The sequence below is a fragment of the Zophobas morio genome, unplaced genomic scaffold (genome assembly GCF_036711695.1).
Source record: "Zophobas morio isolate AGI-343-1 ecotype UQ-CSIRO unplaced genomic scaffold, CSIRO_AGI_Zmor_V1 ptg000004l, whole genome shotgun sequence".
Taxonomy (NCBI): domain Eukaryota; kingdom Metazoa; phylum Arthropoda; class Insecta; order Coleoptera; family Tenebrionidae; genus Zophobas; species Zophobas morio.
The window spans coordinates 10,901,484-10,924,566 of record NW_026972109.1 but is presented as its reverse complement, the minus strand read 5'-3'; the positions used below and the strand labels follow the sequence as shown (position 1 = coordinate 10,924,566).

The following is a 23,083-nucleotide window of genomic DNA, read 5'->3' as shown; positions in this document are numbered from 1 at the left end:
GAAAATCGATGGCTTCGAAGCCCCTCGAAAGGTGGAAAGTTGATCATTTTTCACACTAGATCCTACAGCAAGTACCGTTTCTCTTGAAGAAAGCTAAATATAATGATGTCGTTGACTTTCTCTGGATCAGTCCGTTGCGAGAATCTGCACGATGATCGTCTACCATGTGTACCTCAAGTATGTGGCGTTCGCGGTGGCGGCGGTCACGCTCCCGGTCATAGGGTTGGTCATCCTCAAGATTATACAGAAGTGGACGACGGGCAGATGCAGGAGTTTGGTTTGTTTGAATGGAAAAACGGCCGTCGTCACGGGGGGAGGCTCAGGTAATTATGCAACGTGACGTGTTATGTTTTATTCACGAGTACAGTTCGACGTAAAATATTTTTTTATTTTGTAAATTTAATTAATAACAATAATAACTTTTTGTGGCAAATTTTTATTATCGACTAGTGGTTTGCAATTTTTTATTATTTCAAAATTTCAAATTTTTTTGAGTTTTGGCAAGAAAGAGAATATTATTTTTATTTAAGGGATGTTTTTGCACGAGAATAACGGATTTGTGTTTTTAGTATAAAGACTACAAAATAAAATAGAAATTTCAAATATACGTACTTTAAAACCGGTAAATAAATACATAATATACATATGTACATATTGTCACAGTGCGAAGGTATAGTCGATGGATTGCTTTACCATTTTAGGAATGATTTCTTTTGTTCCCTTTTCCGGTAATTGCTTGGTATTTTCTTTATTCGTGTTGGAGAAATCAGCAATCAGTTGTCCTTTTTCACTTCTAACTACTGGTTTACTTATCGAATGACATTTTTTTATGATTTCTCCTAAGAAAGTACGTGTTTGGTAGTTAATTATTTACTTCATGGTAAACTCTTATTGGAAGCATTTAACTCGGTGATTTAAGGAATATCGAAAGCTTTGTAAGATAATTTAAATGTGGTTATAAAATGGTTTATTTTGTTTATCAGACAATTAGTTGCCACTTGGTGCTCCTATAACATAAAGGGGCATCCATTATTTATTGTTTTGGATTTATGTTACGTATATTTAAAATAAACTAGCTATAAGTAAGCGAGGAAGTAATAAAGTGGAAAAGTAGGTCCTCCGTTTCCGTTTGTTTCTTGGCTGTTGGTGTTACCGTCAAAAATTTGATGACGTTATTTCATTTTTTTTTTAACTAATGGTTCTTGATCTCGGATTTTTTTTAATTGGTTAAATAGGATTTCCAATAAAATATAATTATATGTAATACTAAAGTGTGTTGTTTTTAAGGCGTAACACACAACTTAGTTTTTTTAAATGACATACCCTATATACATTTAGGTATTCTCATTACCCCCTTCCCAGGCTTTATAACTACCGCGAGATCGAAAAAGAAATTAGTTAAAGTTGGCCATGCATGACAAGCCGTTTGTCGTAATTTAAATTTTTTTATTAAATGTCAAACTGACACTACTTTTAAAATACATAAACATGAATCAAAATCACCGTTTTCCACTTTTATCCCATTTCTGAAGTAAGATTCTAACAAAAAAGCTTTAATTTCGTTTGATAACATTGCAAATTACTTTTATTTGTCAACGTGAAGTTTAATAAAAAATCATTTTAAACTAAGACAAACGGCTTTTCGTGCATGGCCAACTTTGACTAATTTCTTTTTAGATCTCACGGTATAACTTATTTTTGAAATTTTGTTGCGAAATTCTGGAATTTTTTAGCAATGGAAAGATTCATAAAAAAAATCATTGCAGGGTTAATTTTAAAATTTGTGTTACAATATTTTGTGGAAGGTTAAATAAAGGTACGCGATTTCTCGTGGTATCAATTAAATCGAATTTTAAAATACATAATAAATGTTTATAAAAAAATTCAAATTCTGTTGATTTGTTTTAGCAATGGAAGGGTTTACAAAAAAAATCGCAACAGTGTTATCTTTATAATCTATGTTACAATATTTTGTGGAAGGATAAATAAAGGTATTCGCTTTCTCGTGATGTTAATTAAATCAAATTTTAAAATGTAGAATTTTTGTAAAAAAATTCTAAAACATTACAATTTTTGAAATATATATATAGATATTTCAGTTTTTTCCAATGGAACATATGTTATTATTATATCTTACTCTATTTTTGTTCTAGTTCTTTTAATATGCCGATGTGCCTGTTAAAAATGTAAAAAATTCCAGTAATAAAATAAAATAAGAATAGGGTGTTCTATTAAAAAAAAACTGAAACATCGATATTTGAATAATCAAAAATTTTTTATAAACACTGTATATGACAAAGTCATCTCATATACATCACAACAAGGCACTTACCTTTATTTATTTCACCACAAAATATTGTAACACGGATTTTAAAAACAACCCTTCCGCGATTTTTTTTGTGAATCCTTCCAATGCCAAAAAATTCAAGAAAATTGGTAAAACGTGACAACGTCGCATCAGAATTTCAAAAATAGACTGTGGTTGTGAAGCCTAAGAAGGAGTTAATTAAAATATCTGCGAGTAATTGCAGAAGTCATTTTTGGTAACGAAAATTTAAACCATTTTTTGAGAATCACCAAAATGAAATGTTACCAGTTTTGAGATATTTTAAAAATTTTATTGTGAAATCTAATATTTCGAAAATCTTGGTATGGGACCAGCTACAAGCTATTTTCCGAATTTTGTGTGGATTTTAAAACGACTTAAACTCAATTTTTAAGATTCCCCTCTACAGCATTTTTGATCTGCTTTCGGGGGCACTTTCGGAAATAACGTAAAAGATTTTTGTTAGATTTGACTTACAATATTTTATTTTCAACTACGTTTCGTCGAGATTTCCAACCATATTTCCAAAATTTGCCTCTTTATGGAGTATTTTAAAAATTTGAATTTGAAGCCGAATGTTTCGGCAACATTATCAAAAATTTTTAACCTTATGCGAGCACTCAAAAATTACGAAATAGGATTTTTTGTTATTTTGATTTGCAGATGTATTTTCGGTTTCATTTCTTCGAAAATTGCAATCAAAGTAAAACATACATAATCTGACTTTTATAATTATCTATACAGGGTGTTCAAAAAATGGTGTACCAACTTCACGGTAGATTATTAGGTTCACAAATCTAAGTTCGAGAAAAATCATTAAAAAATTCCAAAATGAAGAATACGATAGATAAATAATTATTTTGAATAATGAAAGTCTGATATATTTTAGGTACCAAACACAAAATAGGGAGTTAAAATTTGGTGAAATTTCGAAAAAAAAAATTAGGTTTTCAAGGACTGCATCTTCTACATTTGGACAAAAAAAAAATAAAATATTTTTTCTCTCGTCCATAAAGGGTCCTGACCAACCTGCCATAGATTTAGGGCGCTATTTTTTCAAGATGTATAATGTATAAATTATAAAAAATTAAACCTCAGGTGTTACATCGCCAAAAAACTAAGTTGTCTATTGCGCCTTAAAAGTAAAACACTCTGTATAGTTAACAATAATTTTAGAGTATAGTCCTGAAGGTACTACTCAACAACAAAGAAAGAGAACAGAAATAGAGTACCTAATATGCCGTAATAAAATATAAGGTGTTCTCTATTTGAAAAAAAGTGAAATATCCATATTTGAAAATTGTAAAAATTAAAACGCTTTTATAACACTCGGTGAAAATTTAAATTTATTAAGTATATCATAACCAAGCGCATATATTTCTTTATCTCTGTATAAAATCTAACACAAGTTTTAAAAATAACCCTACTACGATTTTATTGCAAATTCTTCCATTGTCAAAGAATTTGAACCAAATTAGAATAACGCGGCAACAGCGTAATGTAATGTCAAAAACAAACCATGGTTGTAAAGCCTAAGAAGAGGCCAGTTAAAATATGTAAAGATATATGAGGTATTTCTTAAAAAAAAAACTGTGTGTACTGCCGTAAAAACAGAATTTTTGACATTTTTTTCTATTTTTAACAATAATTAACGAAAGGAATTTCGAAAAATTCGGTGTCTTATTCTTTGTGTAAAATGTGCTGATAATCTAGTTTATTTAATTTTCCTTAAATTCTGAAAACAATACTAGTTTTTATTTTACCATGGAAGCGCCATCATAAAAAATGAATTTAATTTACAGAAAACAAAATAAGTCAGTGAAATGTAGTAGCCCCACCCACCCACCCGCTCACTTCATTCTAGTGACTGCTTTTAATATTGTTCAGTCTTATTTTTGCAAGCACTAAGCCCGCCCACCCGCCCTTTATTGTCTCAGAAGGTGTCATTTGCCAAAATCGGTCTTGTCATAACAAGTACCAACCCCGCCCACCCGCCCTTTATTTTCTAACAGGGTATCCCATTCGTCAAAATCAGTTTTATCTTAGCAAGTACTAGCCCCGCCCATACACCCTTTATTTTCTTAGAGGTTATGTCATTCCCCAAAAATCAGTTTTGTCTTAGTACGTACTAGCCCCGCCCACCCGCGCTCTAATTTCTTAGAGGATATGTCATTTGCTAAAATCAGTCTTAGGAAGTACTTGTGGGTGGGGTTAGTTTTTCTTTTTCTTTACGTTCCACTGTGTATCAATGTAAATGCTACTTTTTGTCCAATAAAATGAGTGATTAGAACCAATACCGGGTGGGTGGGTGGGGCCACTTTGAAGTTTTATAAGCATAGATTTGACTACTCGACAAACTTTGAAGTTTTTTTATTAGTTTCGACCACTTGGCATAGAATTCAATTTTCATCTCCCAATAAATAAAATAAGCCAATAAAATGCAGACGCAGGTGGGTGGAATTAATTCTACCTTTGAATTTTACAATTGTTTGTCAATATAAAAGTCAATAAAATGAGTGACTAATTTCATTTAATTTAAAATACTATCCATAAACTTTTTTTTAAATAATTTTTCTTAAGGTGTCCGCTCTAGGCTCCCTTCCCCTAATCAATTTTATAGTTTACCTAAGAAACTGTATTATTTGCTTGATTGTGCTTCAGTGGCGAGGAACGTTCTCTCTAAAACTGATCAATTTATATTCGACTGCATAATTTTCAGACCGTGGTATCCTCTTTCTAAAACATTTGCATTAGATTACAACATTTATTTTTAGATTGTGGAGTTAGTACATGGACACACATTAACAATTCTGTGCAGAGAACAAATTTAATTTGCATGAAAGCGTCTCATTTGGCAAAGCATAACAAATTTGTTATGCATCGAGGCGTGAAAATTTAAATACCATTACTCGAAAAATTAGGATAATTTTTTTTTTTCAAAAATATATGTTATATTTTTTCAATTTTCAGGTATCGGCTTCGAAACCGCCCTCCTCCTCGCCGCCCGCGGCTGCCGCGTCATCATAGCCGACCGCGAAGACACCACCAAAGCCAAAAACAAAATCATCTCCGTGACCAACAACACCAACATCGCCACCAGACACCTCGACCTGACCTCCCTGCAATCAATCCGCAAATTCGCCAAAGAGATCAACGAAACGGAAGAAAGACTGGACATCCTCATCAACAACGCCGGCTCCCAGGCGGCTAAAAATAAGCACACAGACGACGGTCTCCACGTCACCATGCAAATTAACCACTTCGGTCCGTTCCTGCTGACCCATCTTCTCGCAGGTAAACAGCGATTACTCGGTATCATAAACAATAATTAACCAGTTGTTTGGTCCAGATCTGCTGAAAAAATCAGCCCCCAGCAGGATCATTTTCGTGAGTTCGGCTACTGCATTCTTTTGGAATAATTTATCGCTGAAGAACTTGAACTACCCGAAGAATCACCCTATGAACTTTCTGCGGACGTCGTTTATTTATGGCAATTCGAAGCTATGCAACGTCATCGCGGCCAATGGCTTTGCAGAAAGGTTAAAGAAGTTTGGAGTTACGTCGAATTCGCTCCATCCGGGTCTTGTCAATACGGACATTCACGCGAGGACGGCGAGGTTTTTGGGGATTAAGACGTTTAGGAGGATGTTCAGGACGATTATTTTGTTTTTATATGGCAAGGTAAGGGATGAGGACTTCTATGTGCAAATTTTTTTCATATTTTATCTTCATGATCTTCTAGATGTAGTTTTCGTCTTTTCTTCTAATAAATTTTAAACCGTTTCAGTTACAATACTGAAATTAATATTGATAATTAGCTGACTTCAAGTTCTTCGATTACTTGAATGATAAATACATAATCAATTATCGTTTCATTTTTGACGAATTGAAGACGATGACAGAATTCAATGAATAATTAATTGTGTTAAAAAATGTAATCTCTGAAACCGTGGTGTCATTCCTTATAAATTCAACAACATGTGACGAAATCTATGCAGACGGCGGTTTTAAACTACTATTCCAGACACGATTTATTTCAATTTAAAACTGCTTGGTCATACCACTGAGTATCGTACATCAAGATAACATTATTCTGAATTTCTAAATCACCACTACAAAGTCATTCATAAACTCGAAGAATACATTCAGGGGTCAAAATTTCCCAATCTGTTTTGATGGAATTATAGCAATTACGATTTCTTCGAACCTTACAAAATATGTTTGCCATTTTATTTGAAAATTAAACATACCTTTTTTTTAGAATAACCGTGTACGTACAGTTAAATTAAAAGTTTTATAATCTATACTTAAAATTTTAAATTAATCGGTTAAATCTTCAACAAAAAATAGGACAAACTACGACATGTGAAATGTTTATCAAAACGTTTAATATTATAGGCAAATACTGCAGTATGGCCCATTAAAAGACGAAAAAGTAGGTACTCTGTTTCAGTCTGTTTCAGTTCGTTTTCGTTAAACAAATAATCTGCGAAATTATTGTATTGATTATTATTATTATTATGAAATTTTAGGTATTTTAAAAATATCGTGTAAATGATACAACGTAAATTTGTCCCATTCTCACCAAGAATTTAATGACCTCTTCTCAAAATTTTAAGGAGTAATTCGTTTTTAGATAAAAAATCCGCAAAATATTCTATAACATAATATAGATATATATATATAACATTTATCATTTTAAATATGTTTTATGTTTCTTCTTCGAAAAGAAAACTAAGTATGTTAAGAAAGACATATAGGTAAGCAGAGAAAAATGTTGTGCCTCGGTGGGATTCGAACCCACGTCTCCAAGCATTCCGGGCTGGTATGCTAACCGCTACACCACAAGACAACTTATCTTTACTCTGCTTACCCATGTGTTATTGTGCCGCTACAGTACTCCCCCCCCCCAGCGACACAGCGCGCGGTCGTGCTGGGGTGCGAAGGAGATAAATGCTGGCGTCGCCCCTACCACTCTTACGGTCGTTGTTCGAACCCTGGCGGTGCTGCGGACCCCGAACACAGCGGGCACAGGGCGGTGGCAGAAGGATGTTGCGTGCGCGTTGCCTGTCGGAGGTCACCAATATAGGTAAGCAGAGAAAAATGTTGTGCCTCGGTGGGATTCGAACCCACGTCTCCAAGCATTCCGGGCTGGTATGCTAACCGCTACACCACAAGACAACTTATCTTTACTCTGCTTACCCATGTGTTATTGTGCCGCTACAGACATATAAAATATAAGCCCCGCCCACCCGCCCTGTCTCAATTGTGATGATTTTTTTTATTCATGGTGAGTCGGGGAGGCGGACATTAAATGCAATCCTCATTTTTCTCCAAACAATTACACGTGAAACATGTTCTTCAATAATCGTGTTGTTCAAAGAAAACTATGCAAATTAAGAAAAAAGAAAGCCAAAGATTAAGCTCCACCTGATGAATTTTTCATTTGTCGTCACACCCATAGGCGGAGTATAATTGCAAAGTCGATATTTTCCTATAAACATCTATCATTATTAATATGTTTTATGTTCCTTGTGAAAAGAAAACTAAGTATGTTATGAAAGACACATATAAAATATAAACCCCGCCCACCCGCCCTGTCTCAATTGTGATGATTTTTTTTATTCATGGTGAGTCGGGGAGGCGGAGCTTTAATGCAATCCTAATTTTTCTCCAACCAATTACATGTGAAACATGTTCTTCAATAATCGTATTCAAAGAAAACTCTGCAAATTAAGAAAAAAGAAAGCCAAAGATTAATCTCCACCTGATGAATTTTTCATTCATTGTCACACCAATAGGCGGAGCATAATTGCAAAAAGGTATATTTCCCTATAAACATTTATTCATTTTAAATATGTTTTATGTTTCTTGTTGTGAAAAGAAAACTAAGTATGTTAAGAAAGACACATATAAAATATAAACCCCACCCACCCGCCCTGTCTCAATTGTGATGATTTTTTTTATTCATGCTGAATCGGGGAGGCGGAGCTTAAATGCAATCCTCATTTTTCACCAAACAACTCCATGTGAAACACGTTCTTCAATAATCGTGTTGTTCAAAGAAAACTATGCAAATTAAGAAAAAAGAAAGTCAAAGATTAAGCTCCACCTGTTAAATTTTTCATTGGTTGTCACACCGATAGGCGGAGCATAATTGCAAAAAGGTATATTTTCCTGTAGACATTTATTCATTTTAAATATGTTTTATGTTTCTTGCTGTGAAAAGAAAACTAAGTATGTTAAGAAAGACATATATAAAATAGAAGCCCCGCCCACCCGCCCTGTCTCAATTGTGATGATTATTTTTATTCATGGTGAGTCGGGACGGCGGAGCTTAAATACAATCCTCATTTTTCTCCAAACAATTACATGTGAAACATGTTCTTCAATAATCGTGTTGTTCAAAGAAAACTATGCGAATTAAGAAAAAAGAAAGTCAAAGATTAAGCTCCACCTTGATGAAATTTTTATTCGTTGGCACAACGATAGGCGGAGCATAATTGTAAAGTCGATATTTTCCTATAAACATCTACCATTTTAAATATGTTGTATGTTTCTTGTTGTGAAAAGAAAACTAAGTATGTTAAGAAAGACATATATAAAATATAAGCCCCGCCCACCCGCCCTGTCTCTATTGTGATGATTTTTTTTATTCATCGTGAGTCGGGGAGGCGGAGCTCAATTGCATTCGCCATTTTTCTCCAAGAATTTACGATGAGAAACATGTTCTTAAGTAATCAAAGGAAACTATATGTAATAAGTAAAAAGGAAATCCAAATATTAACCCCACATATACCCGCCCAGATTCCATTGTGATAATTTTTTCATTCGTTGTCAGACCGAGGGGCGGAGTAAAATCGCCAAATCGATATTTCTCTACAAACATTTACCATTTTAAATGTGTTTTATATTTCTTGTTGTAAAAAGAAGCGTACGTATATTAAAAAAAGTGCAAAATATAAGGGTGAGTCACTAAGTGCGTTCCTCTATATAATACAACAATTATTGAAAATAGAAATTGTACGGTTTTTAAATTATGTTTAGCTATACAGAGTGTTATGTTTTCGAGAGATAACACAACTTAAGTTTTTTTTTACTAGAACACCCAATATATTTCTATATATTCTCACTGGCTTCTTCCTAGAATTTAAAACTGTAGTTTGTTTTTGAAATTCCAATGCGACGTTGCCACGTTATTCCAATTTTTTTTGACAAATAAAAAAAGTAAATTGTAAATGTCAGAAACAGAACACTCTGTAGAGTTGAAAATAATTTTAGTGTATAGTACCCCAAGAACCATTTAACTTTAACTTTTTTTTCTACTTCACTTCACCCTTTATATCACTTTTTTGTACTGAAATGTCAAAATTACTTTTTAGGACTCACTTGTCAGTTTTTTGGATTGATTGGTCACTTTTTTGTACTCAGATGTCGAAAACTTCATGACACCTAGAGTACAAAAAATGTCTCCGTTTCCGTCTGTCTGTCTGTCTGCCATCTGTCCGAATTTTTATACGTAATCTCCAAAACTACTGGACCGATTATTGACAAATTTTATATGTGTATTAGAAATATCGTGTAGATGGTAAAACGCTACCCAAAATTTGACTAATCTTCCATACCAACAATACGATGATGTCATCTGCAAAATTTACGTTAGTAAATATTATTTAAATTTTGTAAAGTAAGATACTCCTGTACAATAATTTAACTTTGCAATTGCAGAATCGAAAAGTTCAAAATGGAATTTTCCAATTTAACTTTAAAATTGCAAAAACGTATGCTCTGAAATGCAAATGTTTTAAGATTATAGGAAGCACGATAAATCGTTAATCAAAATTTGTCCGTTATTTTACAATTTTACCGAATAAATGTTCTTCAAATTATTGATGTTTTTGGAAAAAAAGAACTGAATGTGGTTGGTTAATTCATCAGTCCTCTCCTCTGTGCTGCGGAGACAAAATCAATCTTCTTTTAACCATTGTATCTTGAAAGGGCTAATAAATATTCGAATTCTTTCGAAGTACAAATATAAACAGTCGAAATTAAGCATGCACTAAGAAATTGAGAATATCTACATTTTTCCCGTTTGTTATCTGGTTTAAGTATATTTTATAGTATATTTTGCGGGGTTGTTAATTACGTCACTGGTTTTTACTTTGTAGAGTTTATCAGGAAACGAAAACTGTAAATTCAAATTTTATGTTTTAAAAAAGCGGGATTTGTCGGACTATACTTCAAAGGCGAGTGAAGTTCTGTCGAAATAACCCTGACCATTTTTTTTTTTAGTAGAAGAGCAAACAACAAAAAATATTTTCTAACCTCAAAATCACTTACATAACGCCTGGGCCTCAAACTTCAGGTCGGCTGAAAAAATTCTTTTTTATGGCATTGATCCACAAATAACGATTTTGGAAAAGAAAAATAAAAATCAAAAAAGTTTACAATTTAATTAAGAAACCACGAACCCACGAATTGCTCTGAAATTATAAATATTTTATTCAATGATAATCTGAGTTAACCATGTTTGCATAATCTAGTACATCATCTTTCAGTCTTGAAAAGAAAAATTGTTATCATTTTGCTATTTACAAGAAAAAATGAGATGTCAATGTAAAGTGGTGCCGCTTATTCTAAAAATGATTTGAATTACAATAGTGCCGCTCTTAGAATATAAAGTATGTACTAACTTTGAAGCTATAATTGAAAGTGTCAAATTTACGTCAACTAACGATAAAGTAATTAAAAAATCTAGTTTGCGTTGATTTTATAGTTTCACTCTTTCCAACTCAATATGTGTTTATTTGTACAATTTTATATTATCACCTGTTATAATTATTTATTATTAAAAATTAAAATTTCGAAATTTATTTTACAGACTCCGAAAGAAGGAGCCCAAACCACCATCGCCCTCGCCGTCTCCAACCACCTGAAAACCGTCACCGGAAAGCACTTCTGGGACTGCCGCAACTTCATCCAGCCTCCGAAAGCCTGGAACAAGAAATTTTGCAACGAAATTTGGGAGAAGAGTGAAGAGTTCGTCAAACTCAAGCCCGAAGAGCAGCTGCCTGTCGAAACCTTTTAGACGCTAGTTATTTATTCTTAAAAACCCTCCTAAACTATTTTTATTTTTATATCATTGTTTGTTAATTATAATGTCGCGGACAAAGGTGTTATTTTGTAAAATATCGCAAAGATGACACAGACAGCGGGGCTAATGGTCTCAGCAGCGACCTTCTCCTAGGTTCCGACCTAGACATCAAGAGTTACTCGTGATTAAGTCTTCAGTTGGAAAACGTGCGCGGTGCCGTAACCAGCCGTCGTCAAGAAGTGTTAAGACTTGTGACTTACTGTGAGTAACTCTTGATCGTACTTCACTTAGAGTAAGGATAATAAGGTAGTACCTTCGTACCGCCCATATTTTGTTGTTGTTTTCGAAAAATAATAAACCTTGTTGTTTTCGTTATCACGTTGTCTTATCGTCTCTCGCATTCTTTCCTGCTGATTAATTAATAATTAGCCCCCCGCCGGTGCCCACCTAACAGTACTCGCCGCCAAAATAATCCTCTTAACTGTTAACTACTCGACGATGGTAAAAAAGCGATTTGCGCCCAGACCACGTTCGTCTTAGATTATGAAACCGAAAGTTTGTGGTTGAATTTTAACAGCAATTGCCCTTGTTGGTGCTAGAACAATCAGTTTTATTACAGTCCGCGTCAAAAACTTAATAAAAAGCGACTTGTCTGTCGCCTTCGGCTCCTGATTACCATTAAAATGTTTGAGACCTTGTTGGGGTCGATAGACTTTACCAAATCAACAACGAAATTGTAAAATACGCATTTTCGATGTTCGGGCGGTGAATTTTTCGATTGTTTTGTTCGTGCATAAAAAGTGGATTGGATTATTTCGGAACAAACTACTGGCATTTCGTCGAGGTGTGCCCATGCCCAGTTGTTAAGGTCATGGTTACTTGTTATTTACATTTTTAATAACTGTTAGCTTCGATCTATTTGCGAATATTTTGGGCGGGATAACGAGAGACACTCGGAGGCTGATGGACCCGGCTGGGTGGAGAATGTGTCAGGATTTGATGGAAACAGTGGCGTAACTGGTGTAAGGAAGTTGTTTTTGCGCCAACGAGGTCTTTGAGGCTTGTTTTAACAAGTTTTTTATGGTAAATTACTAAATATTTGCTACATATTAACAATAACACGAAAACGGTGTACTTTGTCACGACTGGCCTCTAAAATGACAGTAATATATATTTAAATTTTAAGAGGTAATAACACTTGTGATAAACCATCTGAGTAAAACACTTGTAAATTTTCATTCTGATAGAGACGAGATACCGGTTGTTACTATAAATTTTGTTGCCACAGTGATAATAACACCTTAATTAAAATTTTTAATTTATTGCTGCATAAATCACGGAAGAAGACACAAGTCCGCTGGATCTCGACGACGAAAATACTGTTAAAATAATAAATTATTGTTATGACAAATATTCCTTTTTTTTAATAAATCCCTACTGTGAACTTGTTTGCACCTGGACAGAGTGGGTTTGGAGTGTCTGCAAATATTTAATAAGATTTTATGACGAACAAATGCAATTCGACTGATGTGTTTACAAAAATTAGTCAATAGGCATTAATTACAAGAAGATTACATTCTCAAGAAACGTGTTTAATTTTTGCAATCTCTGTTGTCAACAATTTTAATTCATTCACTGTAATTTTTAATTTGATCACGCTATCAACAAGTTTAACTACGTTATGGTTTTCAGTTGAAGCGAAAAGTTGCTATGCGTGTATCACTGGCAAACAAAAGAAATAAGTTGATTGAATGTTATGTTGTAGAACACTCCCAATTCGCAATTAATTAATTCGAATTCTGTTACAAACAACAATCAGATCGCATTTTTATCCAAACCACTTTTTTCAGTTACATCAATTTGACACTATTCTAAGTTTTGTAAAAAATATAGAAAAAAGCCCTTCAGTATGCCTTAAAGTAATGTGGTTGGCAACACCAACCGCCTTAAGTGGGATTTATAAACGTGCTGTTGACGTTGAAGTTCCCGTTGCAGTTGCTGTTCCCGCTGACGTTGGCGTATTTGAAGGCGTTGTAGAAGAAAAGTGGAGGTTTTAAGTTGATTACAAGAAAAATTTATCATTTTATACATGTTTTAAGTTTCTTATTGTCGAAATAAGTCTACACATTAAGAAAAAAGACTACATGTAGCCCCGCCCACCCCCCCTATCTTAATTTTTCATTCGTTATCAGATTAAGGGGTGGGGCTTAATTGCAAAATCCATAAGCCCCGCCCACCCGCCCTATCTCAATTGTGATGAATTTTTTTTAATCATCGAGAGCCAATGGAGCGGAATTTATTAATTGCAAAATCCTTATTGTTTCTCTACAAGAAATTACCATGTAAGACATGTTTCTGAGTATCGCGTCATTCCAAGAATACTATGTACATATATTAAGATAAAATTAAAGCCAAAGATTAGGCTCCACTCATATCTGCCCTGATCTAAATAGTAATTAAGTTTTCATTCGTTGGCAGACCTAGAGGCGGAGCCTAATTGCAAAATCCATATTTTTTTACAAAAATTTACCATTTTAAACGTGTTTTAAGTTTCTAAAAATAAAAAAAATCAGCACAATTGAGATAGGGTGGGTGGGCGGGGTTTATATTTTGCCTTTTTGTCTTAATGTATATAATATTCTTTGAACAACACGATACTCAAAAAATGTTTTTAATTTCTTGTAAAGAAATAAGTATTTTGCAGTTAAGCTTCGTCTCCTAAGCTCTCGGCAAATAAAAATTCATCACAACTGAGATAGGGCGGGTGGGCGGGCTTACATTTTGCATTTGTGTTTTAATATGTGTAGACTTCTTTTCACAACAAGAAACTTAAAACATGTTTAAAATGGAAAATTTGTATAAGGAAATATGGAATTTGCAATTAGGCTCCGCTCCATTATTGCATAATCTACATTTCCCTGCAAACACGTACCATTTTATCCATGTTTTAAGTTTCTTGTTGTGAAAAGATGGCTATGTACATTAAGAAAAAAAGGCAAGATATAAGCCCCGCCCACCCACCCTATCTCAATTGTGATGATTCTTTTTTATTCGTCGTGAGCCAAGGGGGCGGAGCTTAACTGCAAAATCCTTATTTCTGTACGAGAAATTAAAAATATGTTTTTGAGTATCGTGTTGTTGAAAGAATATTAAGTACATTAAGAAAGAAATAAAGCCTAAGATTAGGCCCCACCCATACCCGCCCGGCCCCGATCTCAATTCTCAATTGTGATGAATTTTTCATTCATTGTCAGATCGGTGGGCGGGGCTTAATTGCAAAATCCATGTTTGTCGACAAGAATTTACCATTTTAAACATGTTTTAAGGTTCTTGTTCTGAAAAGACGACTATATATGTCAAGAAAAAAGACAAAATGTAAGCCCCGCCCGCCCACCCTATCTCATTTGTGATGATTTTTTTTGATCATCGAGAGCCAAGGGAGCGGAATTTTTTAATTGCAAAATACTTATTGTTTCTCTACAAGAAATTACCATGCAAGACATGTTTTTGAGTATCGTGTCATTCTAAGAATGCTATGTATATATATTAAAAAAAAATTAAAGCCAAAGATTAAGCTCCACCCATATCTGCTATGATCTAAGTAGTAATGAATGAAGTTTTCATTCGTTGGCAGACCTAGGGGCGGAGCCTAATTGCAAAATCCATATTTTCTTACAAAAATTTACCATTTTAAACGTGTTTTAAGTTTCTGAAAATAAAAAAATTCATCACAATTGAGATAGGGTGGGTGGGCGGGGTTTATATTTTGCCTTTTTTTTCTTAATGTATATAATATTCTTTGAAGAACACGATAGTCAAAAAATGTTTTTAATTTCTTGTAAAGATATAAGTATTTTGCAGTTAAGCTTCGTCTCCTAAGCTCTCGGCAAATAAAAATTCATCACAACTGAGATAGGGCGGGTGGGCGGGTTTACATTTTGCCTTTTTATTTGAATATGTGTAGATTTATTTCGACGATAAGAAACTTAAAACATGTTTAAAATGGAAAATTTGTATAAGGAAATGTGGAATTTGCAATTAGGCTCCGCTCCATTTTATCCATGTTTTAAGTTTCTTGTTGTGAAAAGATGGCTATGTACATTAAGAAAAAAAAAGGCAAGATATAAGCCCCGCCCACCCGCCCTATCTCAATTGTGATGCTTCTTTTTTATTCGTCGTGAGCCATAGGGGCAGAGCTTAACTGCAAAATCCTTATTTCTGTACGAAAAATTAAAAACATGTTTTTGAGTATCGTGTTGTTCAAAGAATACTAAGTATATTAAGAAAGAAATAAAGGCTAAAATTAGGCCCCACCCATACCCGCCCCGATCTCAATTCCCAATTGTGACGAATTTTTCATTCGTTGTGAGATCGAAGGGCGGGGCTTAATTGCAAGATCCATATTTGTCTACAAGAATTTACCATTTTAAACATGTTTTAAGGTTCTTGTTCTGAAAAGACGACTAAGTATATTAAAAAAAAGGCAAAATATAAGCCCCACCCACCCACCCTATCTCAATTGTCATGATTTTTTTAATCGTCGAGCGCCAACGGAGCGGGATTTATTAATCCTTATTTTTTCTCTACATGAAATATCCATGTAAGACATGTTTTTGCATATCATTCAAAGATTACTATGTACATATATTAAGAAAAAATTAAATCCAAAGATTAAGCGCCACCCATACCTGACCTGATCTAAATAGTAATGAAGTTTTCATTCGTTAATAGACGTAGAGACGGGGCCTAATTGTAAAATCCATATTTCCTTACAAAAATTTACCATTTTAAACATGTTTTAAGTTTCTAAGAATAAAAAAATCATCACAATTGAGATGGGGTGGGTGGGCGGGGTTAATATTTTGCCTGGTTTTCTTAATATACATAGTATTCTTTGAACAACACGATACTCAAAAACATGTTTTTAATTTCTTGTAAAGAAATAATTATTTTGCAATTAAGCTCCATTCCCTTGGTTCTTGGCAAATAAGAAAAATCATTACAACTGAGATAGGGCGGGTGGGCGGGCTTACATTTTGCCTTTGTTTTAATATGTGTAAACTTCTTTTCACAACAAGAAACTTAAAACATGGCTATGTATATTAAGAGCCCCGCCCACCCTCCCTGTCTCAATTCTAATGATTTTTTTTATTAGTCGTGAGCCGAGGGGCGGAGCTTAATTGTAAAATTTTTATTCTTCTACGAGAAATTACCATGTGAAATATGTTCTTAAGTAATCGTGTTATACAAAGAAAACAAATGTATTAATTAAAAAAGAAAACTAAAAGAGAAGCCCCACCCATCCGTCTAGATGAATTTTTCATTTGTTGTCAGACCGAGGGGAGGAGACTAATTGCAAAATCGATACTTTTCTACAAAAATGTACTATTTTAAATATGTTTTACCTTTCTTGTTGTGAAAAGAAGACTACACTACACGTATTAGGAAAAAAGCCCTTGTAGTTATAATATCTATTCTTTTTTTGAGATGAATAGCAATAAATCTTGTAGAAAATAATGGCAGCTATTTAAAATATGAGCGTTTCGGTGAATAGGTGATTAAATGGCTTAATGTTAGTGGACCTCATTATCTCTATTAATATTTGATTTCCGTGGAACCAGAAAAATCTCCCGTCTACTTCAGGGGATTGTCCTTAAAGTTGGCAGCACTGCACACTACCACTGCCTGTAATTATGTTGCCAACATGATTATTTTAAAAATAAATTTCATGGCCTACTAGAGGACTTTTTTTTTATCATATGATTAACTGCTACTACATTGTCTCAGAAATTCTTTTGTATTTTTTTTTAACTCTTTTGTAATATTTTTCCACGAATTAAAATAAAATTTAAAGAACACTAGCAATAAAAGTATAAACAAATATATTTTACATGACAATAGAAAAGCATTGCGCAAAAGAAGTGTCTTAAACAATGGATTAAATTGAATTGTTAATGTAAACAGTCTATCGTATCTTAAACATAAATCACTATTCTATTAGCGATTGTGTTTTAAGTTGACTATGGAACAGTTCTATTCTGGAGTGAATCAACATTAATTATTATTCATATAAGCTGCTTCAGAATGAAAAACTACCTCCTGCTTAATTTTGCTGACATTTTTGGGACCCGATAAAAGTAAATGGATATCAACACTTAGTACCTAATTAAAATAAAATTCAACTTGCTCAAAATTACTAAATAATTTTTAATTGTTGTTACGTGTACGGTAGCAATAAAATGCCGTCTTATTAAAGTTGTTTTTTCAGATTTTAAAATGACTCATGCAATCATACAAATATGAAAGGTGTAAGTGAGTATCATGTTTCTGTAAGCTTGTACAAGATAAATTTGTTGGGTTTTTCTGTTTTAAATATAAATTTTTAGATATGTTATGTGTGAATTTATTTGTTTTCTGTTTTCATACGTAGTTCAAAAACAAGCAATGCAGTTCTTTCGCAACTTCCAATTCTCAAAGAACCCATCACCTGCATAATTTATGATAAAACCTTTGACATTCCACAATTGTTAATATACAATTTTATTTTTATTTTTTTAAATGCCTTTGTAAATAGAGATTTTTCTTGCATTTAAATATCAGTGACTATGGATGTCTGTGACTTTTTTGTGAAGTTGGCAACATACCTGCTGTAACATTTTAATTAAGCATTTTCTCATTGGTTTCTTAGGCGCGGTCATGTGAAATTGACAACTGTGGACTAGCTTATAATTCAAATTGCCAACCCAAAAATTTCAAATTTTATTTTATTTTAAACTACAAGAAATTACTAGTTGCATACACAAATTTTCAATCATGTGTAGCTACACTTACACTATTAATGCAGTATTTGGAGTGTAAAATTTTACTAAAAAAAAACTAATTAGGTGTAATCACCTCACACAAAATTTATGGTCCATTTCATCGACTCTAAAAGTGCCCTTTATTACTATAATCATACCCGCGTCATTGTTAAAAACTCGACCATATCCTGTCTTTTATACATTTCCAACAGTTTTGTTTTTGGAGCAAAGTTCGCCCAAAAGCAAAATCGCTGTCTCATTTTGACTAAAAAATCAAATTAATTTAAAAACCACCTGGCCCAAACAAGTGGTCCTATAGAACCGCTTTCGATTTTTTATGGAATTATAATTTGCTTTTAATAACCGTGTTTTTGTTATTATCTGCGTAACGTCAACGCCTGCAGAAATGTTCCGATATCAAAACAGACGAATTTCCCAGAAAGATGAGAAGACCCATTCACCGCAAACAACAAAAGTCACTTAGAGCATTTTGAAATTTTTTCAATAGCATTCACGTGTGTCGAGAATGTCAATTAGGCGAAGAAGCACCTGAATCATGGCTTCAGAGAATTACCCAATTCTGGAACAATGGATAAGTATATGATTAGCACTTTAAAAGCTGCGGTTTGAAGACCTCTACTTAGCGGAATCGTGATTGATGGCGGCTGCTTTCCATCAAACACGTTTAGCCAAGCCACAAAAAACAAATATGCATACTGGTGTATCATAACTATAAATCTAAAACGGACGCTAAGTACCACGAATATCATTCTTAGGTACCACTGTGATTAAAACACTGTAATTAACAGTAAGTGATACCCGAACGCCACTGTCTTGCATATTATTGACAACCTTGAAGTGCATTTATTGTTTTACTCTCCTTTTTGGTAGTCTGCCGGAAAGTTGTCGATGCAGTTGCCCCCGTTGTCATATTTCAAAATGATCAAGATTCCCCGGAACAACTTCTGCTTATCTAATTGACTGATCCTACCCAAGTCCTTGACATTTCCATCAAACTTTATCAAACCGCTACGTACACCCACTCTATTGACACCTGCAGAGGGTGAAGTACCGCAATTGAAATTCTCGTCGACTCTTCGCTCATGTGTTTATTTTGAGTTTGTTGACTCTTCCAGAAAGTTCCTCAAGATGCTAGTGCCATTATCACGTCTCTTCGTATGTCTGTGCTTGTGTAGCTTAGTCAGAGGCCATGGAAGACTTATGGACCCACCAGCTCGGAATTCTATGTGGAGGTTCGGCTTCCCTAATCCTGTTAACTATAACGACAACGAACTCTTCTGCGGCGGCTACGCTGGTGAGTATCTTAATCGCGATGTCAAAAACCGAAAACGGTGTTATTTTCGGACTTCTTTCGTAAATTCTTAAGAATGCAGTACCAAATTAGTACCGGAGAGACCGGATAAATCATGCGATTAAGCAGAGATGCTAAGTGGAAACGTGTAGGAGGATGGTGATCAATTATAATTATCGGCAGACGAAACTAGAGGCCAATGGTACTCGGTTAGTGATCTATGGTGTATTCGGACAAAAAAGGGGTTTTAATTAAGATGAATGGTAGAAATAGCGGGCAATAAATAAATAAACCATAATAAAAGAATTTAAATTTGCATTCAAACGGATTAATTATGTGACAAGATTGAGAATAATGAATAAATAATTTAATAGGTAGAAGGTGAACTTTTTACATGATCCTTAACTATGGCCATTAGCAAGATTCTTGTTGTTTTTTGATGACTGGAACACTGGTTTTGGCCCATTCACTTTCTTGAGCGTGTTTATCACAAGTATTTGTAATTTCAGGTGCGGGCTCACTTAACGAACTCAAATGTTAAGGCCATTCGTACTTCATTTCAGGATTTTTGCCATCTCCAAAGTCACTAAATTTTTTCTTTGATTATGCAATCTAAAGAGATTTACTTATTTGATCTATTATGGCCACTTCCTCCGATCTTGCCTAGTCAAGCTCTAACTCTTTTTTGGCGTCAGTGTTAGGGTGGTCTTAATAAATCAAACTTTTATTTTTCTTTATTAAAAACCGGTTTCGGCCTGCATAGTCATCTTCAAATTGAAATTGAATAAATTAGAATGAACAAGGATTTATTACAAATATTAAAAGTAACTAAATTTAAGCCTGCATATCTGTGTTTGAGAATCCAAAACAGAACAAAAAAGTTGTCCAATTTTTGCTTAGATTTACTATTAATAGAATTAGTAATTCTTTTGTCATATTTTTAGGTGAAAGTCTCGAAAAATGGTAGTTATTTAAATTTTTAATCGATTTCTGCTTCCCACATCCCAAATCGGCGGAATGTCGCTATGACGTCACTCGCAGATCTCGCTACCTTTTTAATTGATTTATTGTAATTAATTAGTCGAATAATTACATCACGGGTGCAAATCAATAAAGAAGTAGTAAATTATGCAGCGATGAATGCATTATTTGTTATTTTGGCTAAAATTAATTAATTAACAATATCCTACAACACATTTACAACAGATAATGCACTGAACATTTCAGTTAATTATTAATTAATTGGTGGACTAACAGTAATAAATTACAATAAATTGTTTCGTTTAGTAACTGTCTCCTTTACACCCAAAGAAATAAAAAACTGGTTCATAAGTAATGTACATACATTAAACTGACAACGAGGACAAAATTTTTACAAGCGAATCTTTAACACTGTGGGAAAAATTTATAAACAAGGACATTTTTTTCGAAATTCTTTTCTAATGGTTTCTTCTTCAGTGCAGTGGGAGCAAAACGACGGCAAATGCGGCCTCTGCGGCGACCCGCACCACGTCAAGGAACCCAGACCTCACGAAGCCGGCGGTCTCTACGCCAAAGGCATCATCTCAAGACACTACAGCGTAGGCCAAGAAATCGACATCGAAGTAGAACTAACAGCCAACCATTATGGCCGTTTCGAGATCTTCCTATGCCCCAACAACAACCCCTATCAGATGGCAACTCAAGAGTGTCTAGATAGGTACCCTTTGTACCTCAGTGGTACCAAAAGCTTTGCCTACGACATTCCCGAAGACGGCAAAAAGAAGGCCATCTTTAGGTACAAGGTACAATTACCGGCCTATGTCACTTGTAGCCAGTGCGTGCTGCAATGGAGCTACTACACGGGGAACCAGTGGGGTACTTGTCCCAATGGAACCGAAGCGCAAGGGTGCGGGAAATCTGAAACTTTCAGGAATTGTGCTGATGTTGCTATACACACAAGTGCTGGGGCTGCAATCCCACCGTTGTTCGTAGGGGTGGACAATCCTTATTTGTTGTACTACAAGGATGTATCGAAGCCTGCTCCTTATAACGTGTTCCCACTGGTTGTCCGAGAGCAAGTCTGCGTACCTAACTCTTTGTATAAGACGATTCCTGGAGTGGGCGAGTGGTGTCAAAGCAATTGTTTGAGGTACCCACCAAACTGTCCGGCGAAAGTTTGCGAGTGCCCGTAAGTTAACCAATTTTGTTGCTATTTTGGTACTTAGTGGCGATGTTTCAGGTCGACTTGCGAAGCTATTGGGGAGTACGCAGGTAAACCAGGTGCCGACGTCAAGTGTATGGATGATTGTTTGGTTTACCCCTCTAAGTGTCCCACTGACAGATGTTCGTGTTATGAAGAATATTCCACCAATTAGTTTATTTGTGTTCAATTATTATTAATTGAACTTGTAATAAAAAATCACTCGCTCTCCTTGAAAAACTGACAGTTTTTCTTTTGTGTATAGGTAGACTAGAACAATGTAAGCTGGGCTGTGACTTTATTACGGAAGTGTAGTACCTACGTATTGTGACGTCAGCCCTTATCAAAATTTAAATAAAGTGTAAATGTCATGCTATTTTATTCATTATACAGATATAAAAGAAAAACTTGGTTATGAACTGTGTGATGTGTATGTAACCAGTTATACATAAATTCAGTCGAAATAAAAATAAACCAGTAAGTAGTCGTGTTTTCTTTTAAAACTAAGCGATCGAAAACATTTTGACTAAGGATTGGCGATGCTGCGTTATTAAATGCTAATAAATCAGTAATGCAACCCCGAATCAAAATATTTTTGACTTCATGATGCAATAGTACTACTAAAAACAAAGTAAGCAAAGTGACAAAAAGAAAGTGTAATAAGAAAGAACGGATGAAATGGAAAAGATTTTATGAATGAAATGAAAGAAAACAAGTTCCACTCAAATGGAACAGTGAGTTGATATTATGAAAGTAGTGACACAGACAACTCGCCTCAAGACTGAACACCTTGAATAACCCTGATATTGACAGTAGTTCACAGTCAATCAAACTTGATACTGAAAGTAAACCTGATTTGCTAACGAAGATAAACGATGAGAAAAAGATAAGGTTAAAGAGAGGGACTGTCCTTCGCTGGAATCTGAAAGCACTTTTGATAGATCAGTTTTAAGTACGTTAGGTGAAGAAGTCGGTGGTGGTGTCTACAATTATCAAAAAACAATAAATAACAACTACCAGAATATGTCTTCAAGGCCGGTTTACTGAGTGGAGATGAAGACAAACAGATTTGGGTCAGCAGGAAGAGAAGATCAGTGAACCAAGGTGAAGATAGAGAATGACAAGTGGAGGACACATGAAGAAAGGAAAGACATGTCTCAGTATTGAGAGTTTAGGAAATCGAAATACTGAAGATCTAAAAAGTTCTACCGGTATTTATTTTTTTTTATTTCGATTTTGTTTCTCAGATGTTCCAAATAAAGTAATTTTATACAAACTAAGCGGTAAAAACTAAACGCAAAATTGAAAACTTTGTGAAAATTAAATCAAAATCGTATATACACTGCCGTTTTGTTAAGTTTTCTTTGGA

The 23,083-nt window shown here is 34.3% G+C and overlaps 2 protein-coding genes across 2 annotated transcripts; both read left to right on the top strand.

Moving 5' to 3' along the window:
* Positions 1-119: 119 nt before the first annotated feature.
* Positions 120-11,795, top strand: LOC135141301 (retinol dehydrogenase 11-like). The gene is made up of 4 exons (XM_064072286.1): positions 120-323; positions 5,297-5,620; positions 5,676-6,007; positions 11,208-11,795. Exons 1-4 carry the CDS (start codon positions 152-154, stop codon positions 11,412-11,414), a joined length of 1,035 nt encoding a protein of 344 aa, XP_063928356.1. The 5' UTR covers positions 120-151; the 3' UTR covers positions 11,415-11,795.
* On the top strand, positions 11,616-22,085 carry LOC135141310 (uncharacterized protein). Its single transcript, XM_064072297.1, has 4 exons — positions 11,616-11,681; positions 19,357-19,535; positions 20,991-21,702; positions 21,754-22,085. Exons 2-4 carry the CDS (start codon positions 19,370-19,372, stop codon positions 21,887-21,889), a joined length of 1,014 nt encoding a protein of 337 aa, XP_063928367.1. The 5' UTR covers positions 11,616-11,681; positions 19,357-19,369; the 3' UTR covers positions 21,890-22,085.
* The last annotated feature ends 998 nt before the right edge of the window (positions 22,086-23,083 follow it).